The sequence below is a fragment of the Aphanomyces invadans genome, assembly GCF_000520115.1.
Source record: "Aphanomyces invadans strain NJM9701 unplaced genomic scaffold supercont1.3, whole genome shotgun sequence".
NCBI lineage: Eukaryota > Oomycota > Saprolegniomycetes > Saprolegniales > Verrucalvaceae > Aphanomyces > Aphanomyces invadans.
The window spans coordinates 1,852,985-1,861,777 of NW_008580148.1; the positions used below are offsets into that span (position 1 = coordinate 1,852,985).

At 57.8% G+C, this 8,793-nt stretch overlaps 3 protein-coding genes across 3 annotated transcripts in view; all 3 read right to left on the reverse strand.

The window, feature by feature from the left end:
• Positions 1-79: 79 nt before the first annotated feature.
• On the reverse strand, positions 80-4,268 carry H310_02241 (hypothetical protein). Its single transcript, XM_008865684.1, has 9 exons — positions 4,035-4,268; positions 3,653-3,988; positions 3,486-3,605; positions 3,351-3,436; positions 3,147-3,305; positions 3,023-3,084; positions 2,899-2,973; positions 2,677-2,853; positions 80-2,622 (listed from the first exon to the last, which is right to left on the reverse strand). Exon 9 carries the CDS (start codon positions 2,011-2,013, stop codon positions 442-444), a length of 1,572 nt encoding a protein of 523 aa, XP_008863906.1. The 5' UTR covers positions 2,014-2,622; positions 2,677-2,853; positions 2,899-2,973; positions 3,023-3,084; positions 3,147-3,305; positions 3,351-3,436; positions 3,486-3,605; positions 3,653-3,988; positions 4,035-4,268; the 3' UTR covers positions 80-441.
• Positions 4,269-4,284: 16 nt separating this feature from the next.
• Positions 4,285-7,750, reverse strand: H310_02242 (calcium-translocating P-type ATPase, PMCA-type). The gene has a single exon (XM_008865685.1). It carries the CDS (start codon positions 7,669-7,671, stop codon positions 4,513-4,515), a length of 3,159 nt encoding a protein of 1,052 aa, XP_008863907.1. The 5' UTR covers positions 7,672-7,750; the 3' UTR covers positions 4,285-4,512.
• A 605-nt stretch (positions 7,751-8,355) lies between these two features.
• The window catches only part of H310_02243 (hypothetical protein), a gene marked incomplete at both ends in the record, with an annotated part of 4,382 nt that continues 3,944 nt past the window's right edge, over positions 8,356-8,793 (reverse strand). Inside the window, one exon of the mRNA XM_008865686.1 lies at positions 8,356-8,763. Coding sequence (XP_008863908.1) covers positions 8,356-8,763 — 408 coding nt within the window. The remainder of the gene's footprint in view (positions 8,764-8,793) is intronic.

An 8,793-nucleotide genomic window follows, 5' to 3' on the forward strand; every position in this document is an offset into this window, starting at 1 on the left:
GAAAACTCAAGTAGTGTATGTGTATTTTAATTCGGTCGATGTTCGATTTTCCCATGGGCCTTGCGCCACCTCCACTTGCAAAAATCGTCCGACTGTCATGTGGATGCAGCAGAGCATGGAAGGCGGCGGCCACCATCAAGGTGGCGGCTTCAATAGCTACGGTGTTGGAGGTGGTTCCAGTCGCGGTGGCTCTTCGAACGATGACGACTGGAAGAGCCGCATTGTCAGCAACGGCCAGTGGTTGGGCGAAAAGGTGTTGCAACTTGCGACTCGGTCCCACAACACGATCCCTGATAACCAGCGAACGATGAATGACGGACGCGCAAATTGGATGGCTGAGATCCGAAACAACGCACGCCCTGGCGGCAACTCGTCGAGCTACTCGAACAGCTCGTACAACGCGGGCGGGTACCAGAACGATTTTGCCACGGAGCGTCCCGGTCAGTACTCTGACTCGTATCGCCCCACATCGACGTACTCGGACAACCCGTCGTCGTACAGCGCAAGCGCTTCGTCAGGCCCTTTGCCCACACACAAGAAATCTGGCAAAACGTCCAAGTCGTTGAGCAACAACAAGAAACACAAGTCCAAGTCTTCGCGCCGCCCCGCCACTTCGTCCGACAGCGACGATGATGACGATGATGACAGCGAAGAGTCATCGGAAGACAGCGATGTCAAGAAAAAGTCGACTAAAGTGCGCTCTAAAGCCGTCAAGAAACCCGAGGTCATTGCTTCCTCCGAGGACGACGACAGCGAAATGGACACCAAATCCAAGAAGAAAGCAACGAAGAAGACTTCATCCACCAAGAAGCAGGTCGCTGTGCTATCGGAAAGCGATGCGTCCACGGAATCGGCGCCGGAGGACAAGAAGAAGACCAAGAAAACTGTGGCGAATGTGTCCAAGAAAGCGTATTCATATGCGCTGGACGCATCCAAATTGGCCGCAGTCGCTGCGCCTTCCGGAGCCGACCCCAAGAAAGCAAGTAAGAAAAAGGCCGGGAAGAAGGGGGACAAGGCCGCCCCTGCCTCGGAAGTTGTGGATCTTCTCGGCGTCGAGTCCCTCACGATCGCACCCACGCCGCCCACGACTGCTGCTGTCTTTGAAGCGCCCAAGCCATTGTCAACCATCGATCGTACGTATTCCGCTCTAGACGATGGTTCTGACAGATTGTTTCGACAGAATTGGCCGGGCTCTCTTTCGACCCTCTGGATGCCCCTCAACCTCCTCCCCAACAACAGCAAGACCATTTTGGTGCCCCACACCCTCAGCAATTTCTCCAGCAACCTCAGCAACTTCATCAGCAACCTCATCCATTTCACCAACAATCTCAGCAATTTCACCAGCAATCTCAACCATTCCAACAGCAGCCTCAGCAACTTCAGCAACAACCTCAACGACAGCCCCAACAGCAACCTCCCGCTGGCTTTGTTGTGCCAGGAAGCAATTTGGTGGACTTGCGCCTGTCGTCGGAAGTGTCGGCGGCTGCCAAGGCGAACATGGCGCCAGCGGACACCCGTTCGCTGGACCAACTCAAAGCCAGCTCTGGCAACGCCCACCCTCCCCAGCCATTGCCTCACATGATGGCGCCTCCATCGTACCCGCCGATACACCAGCCCCACGTGATGGGACACCCCCAGCACACGATGATGCCTCAGCCCATGCTTCCGCACCCCCAGCCCATCCACATGATGGCTCCACCACCCATGGCGTACAGCGTACAATACCCCAGCCAAGCCCCAATGCATCCGTCCCGGCGCGACGGTGTGGTCAGTCCAGGGTTTTTGTAATCCCCTTGTTATTGTAACCCATTCCTTCATGAACGGTCGAGATGGCCACAACGCGTGGCATGCTGGCGGCGTCAAGGCAAAGCAGAACGAATGGAGCGGGACGGTGAATCCACAAGTGTCTACGAGAGCGTCGTGGCGTGTGGGGTCAGTGGAGGGTCGGATCAAGGGCTTCCATGAGCTTGGGGTCGTTGAGACTTGGCCGTCGTTTGGCTTTCGTCGAGGCATTCCGGTCGTCCGGCGTCATGGGGTGCACGGGCGGCACCCGCGTTCTGCTCTTGCCGTCTTTCGGGGTCAGCACCTGCGCCGTTGGTTCTTTGGAGTTGCCGACGGAGCCCCGCTTGGCATTGGCAGGCGATTGCCCGCCACTCGTTCCGTGCTTATCCACGTGTTTGTCCGATCCTTTGGACGTGTTGATGGGCGGAATTGTCGTGCCGCCTGTGGTGGCCCTCGGGCTCTTGTGTTTCTGGACGTCGTGGCCTCGTACATTGCGCTTGGAAGTGCTGTGTGAATGGGAGACGACGGTCGAGGGGGGCGACTGCGGGACGAGGGTGGCCAGCGGCGGAACAAGCGGTACAGCGCCGCCTCGCCCCTTGACGTCCTCGGACCGTGGCATCGACGTTGTGTCCGTAGTAGTCGTGGGTAGCAAGTCCTTCTTGAGCGTAAACGACTCACACCCGTCCGCGTCGTCGTCGCCGTCCTTGATGGGCGATGCCAGGATCGTCAATGAATCGAGCCCGGCCGATCCGGCCTTGCCACGGATCCATGGATGGCTAAAGATGTCGGGTATCGTCGCGCGCTCGATCGGGTCGAGTTTCAGCATCTTTTGGATCAAATCTACAAACACGCATGTGCCGTGACCGACGACGACGGTGGTGTTAGAGGACGCACCCGTCACGTCGGCGCTCAAGTGCTCGTCCAGCTTGTACTGCGCGCGCATGATGCGATTTCGAATCACGTTTTCCCGCGGCCGGTTCGACCCTTTCAAATCCGACCCTTCAAACGGAAGCCGCCCGCACACAATCGCAAACAGAATCACGCCGAGACTCCACACATCCAGCGGCGGACCTGACGATACTCAGCAACACAACAACACCACGTCCAGTCGTCTACCTGCGTTCGACGTGCCTCGAAACACCTCTGGCGGCAAGTACGAGATCGATCCGCATGTAGTCTTGGCCATCGCACCTACGTCGTCGCCATGATCGCGGGCTCCATGCACGGCCGTCCAACGCACCAGGTCGGTAAAAGTCGCTCAGCCCAAAGTCGGCAATCTTGACGCTGTTGAGGTCGCATTTGCTGCATGGACGCACACACCAACATCACGACAACAACACACAAGGGCGACGGCGGCGGCGTACTTTTGCAGCAAAATGTTTTCGAGCTTGAGGTCGCGATGGCAAATGTGCTGGTTGTGCGCATAACCGACGCCGGCAAGGATCTGGGAAAACACAAGCGCTCCTTCTTCCTCCGACAGCCCTCCCGGGGGCAACTGGGCCAAGTGGTGAAACAAGTCGCCGCTGTCGATCCGTGAGGCCATCACCGCCGACGATCGGCAAACGTACCCTTCCAAGAGTTCAAACACGAGCACGACGTGGTTCGGTTCATTAAATACGCGGATCAACTTGATGATGCTCGGGTGGTTGAGCGCCTACGCACGAACACGTCACGAGGCGGCGGCGGTCGAACGCTATCGACACCGTGAGGCACTGAATCTCGGTCGTCGTGCGCTCGACGTCACCAAGGGACCCCATCTCGTTTTTCAAAATGAACTTGAGCGCCACTTTTTCGCTCGTGAGTTGATGGATGCCCAACCGAACCTGCCTCGACCGATTACGGCAAGACAACGGGACGGCGACCGACGTACTTCGCCAAATCCACCGCGACCCAACAGCGACGTGACTCGGTAGCCCCCGACAACGCCGCCAGCGCCCAACTCTTCCGTGTTGGTATGGTCGTCGTTGCCGGGAATCTTGAATGGCGCGCCCGCCGAGAAGAACAGCATGTCGCCTTCTTCAATGCACATGAGATCGTCGATTTCAACGCCTACGCCACAACCCAAGCAACCCGTGGAGTTATTACGTCCGAACGAGTCGAGTACCGTCCGAATTAAACACACGCGATGCCATCGGGACCATCTCGAGGCGCTGGGAGCAAGAGCACAAAAAGTCGTCCCAGGACCAGTGCAGTTGAACAAACAGCGCTAGACAGGTTGGTCAGTGTCCCGACCAGCCCGGCATGACTCGCACATTTTGGATTGTCAAAGCATCCGTTCTTGTACGCTTTGATCGGGCGCCCTTGCACTTCGTGCTCGTTAAAGTCGTCCAAGTCGCCAAAGTCGGCCATGTGATGTCGCAAGTGGCTGGCAGGTCCAAGCGCAGGCGTCGCACGGGTCTCCGCCGCGGCGTCGAAAGCTCGACCAGTACTGACCCTTAATATAGACCGGCCAGCATCCTCGGAGTGGTTTCGTCTATTTTTGCCATCGACAAAGTTGGTCTTGCGCAACGTCACGTCCGAGATGTACAGCATCGCCCGGCGGATCACATCGTGCGGCTGACATCGGCTGCGCATGGGGGGCGGAGAGACCACAGGCGCATGGCATGTCCGCGCGTTGCACCAGTCTCGTCGACGCCGGGATATGAACCATAGTCCCATGGTGGATGATGATGCACATAATGTATTCTAACAATGTTATCTCGCGAATGGCAGAGGTCGACGGAGGACACGTTAAGCGGTCGCGAGGACCGAGTTGCGGCGCTGAACCAACGGGCGCTTGAAAGCGTTGACGACGCGAATTTGCGTCTGCACACGGGTCACGCCGCGGACGAATGCGTCGTGGGCGGCGTGGGGTTGGTTCTCCGGTTCGAATCCGAGGGCGACGGGCACAGGGATCAGCCGAAGGACGACGCTGAGGGGCAGCGAGATCGCACCAAGCCCGACGCAGATGGCCCATTGGGTCGAGTCCAACGCGTGGCATCCAAACACAACCGACCCGAACTGGACGATCACTACTTGCATGACGACTTGAAATACCGAGATCGCCACGTACAACTTGTTGGCAAAGATCCCTTGAAACACATTCAGTTCGTCGTGGATGCGGCGGGCGTTGATCTCGTTGAACACTTGCAAGAACACAAACGTGTTGAAGATGATCGTGTAGTGCACCGATGGCTCACTCGACTCGCGTTCGTACTTACGACCGGATGGGATGCCGAGAATCTTGTCGCCGGCAAACGCGAGCGTGACAAGCACGGCCAACTGGTACATGCCCTGACCCAGAATATGTTTGGTCATGCGGCCCGAAATGAGCGGCATCGTGCGCGGGTATGGCTTGCGCTCGAGCATGGCTTGCGTCGGGCTGTCGGTGGCCAGCGCCAGCGACGCAAACGTGTCCATGATCAAGTTGACCCACAGCAACTGGATCGCGGTCAATGGAGATTCCTCCAAGAAGACGGCGCCAACAATGGCGATTGTGATGGCCACCAAGTTGACCGTGAGCTGGAACTGGAGGAACTTGGCGATCGAGTCGTACACGTTGCGGCCCCACTTGACCGCGCTCACGATGGACCGAAAGTTGTCGTCCATGAGGATGATGTCCGACGCGTCCTTGGCGACCGCCGTGCCGCAAATGCCCATCGCGAACCCGACGTCCGCCTTCTTGAGCGCCGGCGCGTCGTTCGTGCCATCCCCCGTCACGGCCACCACCTGCGGGCCATACGCCTTGACGTCCGATTGAATCAAACCTGTCACCAACGTATGCTTGTCCTTGGGACTGGACCGAGCCAGCACGCGCAAGTTTGGCCAGATCTTATCGAACTCGTCTTGTAAAAAGTTGCCGTTGGCATCGTGCACGCGAGCCCGGAACGTCGCGCCTTCCATGACGATCGACTTGTCCCCGGGGGTCAAGATGCCGCACTTGAGCGCAATGGACCTCGCCGTCGCGATGTTGTCGCCCGTCACCATGCGCACGACAATGCCAGCGCGGTTGCACTGGCGAATCGACTCGGGCACTTCTTCGCGCACGGGGTCTTCAATCCCGACGATGCAGATGCACGTCAAGTCTTTCTCAATGTCGTCGTCTGACCATTGCGACGGGTCCTTGATCTCGTCGGCGGTGACGTCCACATCGCGGTACGCCAAGGACAAGGTGCGGTACGCTTGCTCGGCAAACTTTTCAATCACGGTCGAGTTGACGTTGGCTTTGTCGGCAGTCGTGAATTCGGACGTGGTGCCGTCCAAGTGGAGCTGCGACGTGCACAAACCCAACACGATTTCACTCGCCCCCTTGGTGAAGATGCGGACCTTGGAGTCGGACAGCGGCACGACCACCGACATGCGCTTCTTGGCGCTGCTGAACGTGATCATGCGCAACAGTTCCGTCTCCTTGCGGACGTCGGCGTATTGCACGCCCAAGTCGGCGGCGAGCTGGAGCAACGCGCACTCGGTTTTGTTGCCCGTGTGCTCGGGCTGGCTGCCGACGTGCTTGGGCGGGAGGATCTCGGCCGTCGAGTTGAGACAGATGCATTTGCACAAAATGTCTTTCGTGTCGGCGCTCGCTTGTACACGGAGAGGACCAACCGACGTGAACTCATGCTGGCCGAGGTAGCACTCCATGACGGTCATGCGGTTCGTGGTGAGGGTGCCTGTTTTGTCCGAGCAAATGGTCGTGGCGCTGCCCATCGTCTCGCACGCGTCCAGGTGGCGCACCAGGTTGTTGTCCTTGAGCATTTTCTTGACGGAAAATGCCAAGGCGATGGTGACGGCCAGGGGCAAGCCTTCTGGAATCGCCACCACCAGCACCGTCACGCCGAGGATGAAGTGGTTCAAGTAATCCTTGAGGAACTCGTTGCTCCAGGGCTCGCCGTGAATCCAGAATTTGACCACCGAGAAGCGGACCACCATGGCCAAGAACACAAACAACGCCGTGTACACTCCCATGGATCCGATCATCATGGTCAAACTGTCGAGCTTGCCTTGCAGCGGGGACACAACTTCGTCGTGCTCGTCGTCTGGCACTTCCTCAGCAGCAGAAGTCGTTTTGGCAAGCAACGGCGTCGACTCGGACGCGGCTTTGGGAGAAGTAGGTTTCGTAGATGGTCCCTTGCCCGCGATCAACTGAGTGATCTGTCCCGACTGCGAGTTCTCGCCGACTGCGACCACGAGCATCTTCCCGACGCCTTCCATCACCTTGGTACCGGACAGCAAGAATGGATTTTCCTTGCGGTCCTTCTTGATCAAAAACGACTCGCCCGTCATGGCGCTTTCGTCCAGCTTTAGGTCACTCTCGTCAAACACGAGCCCGTCCGCCGGGATGATGTCGCCCAAGTCCACGCGGACAATGTCCCCCACGACCAAGCTGAACTTGCTCACCTCAGCCGGCACGCCGTTGCGAATGACCTTGATCTTCTCGTCCTCCTTGACGGCGTTCAATGCGCGGAATTGTTGTTCTTTCTGGTAGTCGTTGATGGCGGTCACGAACGTCACGATGAGCACGGCAAACAAGATGGACGCGCCTTCGATCCACGTCGATTCCGAGTCATCAGGAGCAGCTTCTACCGCCGCAGACGACGACTTGGGCATGGGGATGAACCCGAGGACGAGGGAAATCGTCCCGGCACACGTCAACACGATAATGGTTAAATCATTGAACGCTTGCCACATCAATTGAAACAATGTGAGCGGTTTCTCCGCCTCGATGTAGTTTTTGCCGTACTGCGCTTCGCGGGCGGCGAGGTCGGCGGCATTTTTCGAGTCGAGGCCATGCTCCAACGTGACGTTCAAGCTCCGGGCAACGCCCTCAACGCCCCCAACCTTCTCCAGCGCTGCCGCAGCATGCTCTTTCTTCGTCTCAACGAGCTTGCTCAGCTCCTGGGTCGTCGGTGCCATGGCGTATCGGCGCCAGCAACGAAGAAAGGAAGTGAGGTGGGGCAAAGACGGCGCGCCTCAGATTCCAGGCTTGTCGTCGAGAGAGTGGCCACGAGAAATATATGAATTTTTGTATTGGAGAGTCTGTTCCGGCCACCTATTGGTGACTGCAACCCACGAAATCTCAATTTTAGCCAATCCAAATGGGTATACGGAATGATTTCATCCAATCCGTGACCTTCATATCGAGTGAAAAGATTTCCCAGCACCTTCAACCACGTGAGCCGCCGCCGTGCCGCTGCCGCGCGCGTCCGTGGGTTTGCGGATTCAATGACGCTTCTTCCAGTTCAGCCGCCCCATCCACGACGTGGAAGGGGTTGTGGCCGCGACATGCTTTCCCCACGGCACTAGGATGCGTTACCAAGGACGTCGTTCGACGAATAGTGTAGTAGGGCGACGAGCGCGAGCGACACCCGCGTGCGAAGGCCAACATGACGTGCGCTCAACTCGTCATGCACGATGTGCACGTGCATCCCATCCGTTGCTGTACCTCTGCGATCCATCACACAAGCAGCGATAACTCTCACAGGGTGTTGCGAGGTGCTCGGTGGCGTAAGGGATAGCCACGCCATGGTCCACCAACACGAATGCAGCGGGACCGATGAAAATCAAGTCTATTCCTTGTAAATACCCGAGAGACGTTTCCTACTCGTAATGTGTGAGCTTGCGCTGCGACAGCGACCGCTTGAACGCACGAACGACGCGGATTTGGGTGCGCAGACGCTTGAAGCCGCGGATCCACAATTCTTTGGTGCGGACCGTGGGAACAAGGACGACAGGTTCCGCTTCTTGGCAGATTGTAAAAAAGGCAGGCAAACGAATGCAGCGGAGAAAGAGCCCCATCGGCAACGACATCGCGCCGATCGCCAGACAAATGATCCACTGAGTCCCGGTCAACGCGACACAGTTAAATGCGAGCGACCCGAACTGGACGATGAGCACCTGCAGCACCAATTGCACGACCGAAATGCCCAAGTACAGTTGGTTGGCAAAGATCCCTTCAAATACGTTCAGCTCGTCGTGGATGCGGCGGGCGTTGATCTCGTTGAAGAGCTGCAAGAACACAAACGTGTTGAAGATCAT

What these genes read in the sequence shown, in the direction of transcription:
- H310_02242 (XM_008865685.1), bottom strand. Translation starts at nt 7,671, where the DNA reads ATGGCACCGACGACCCAGGAGCTGAGCAAGCTCGTTGAGACGAAGAAA.
- H310_02241 (XM_008865684.1), bottom strand. Translation starts at nt 2,013, where the DNA reads ATGCCTCGACGAAAGCCAAACGACGGCCAAGTCTCAACGACCCCAAGC.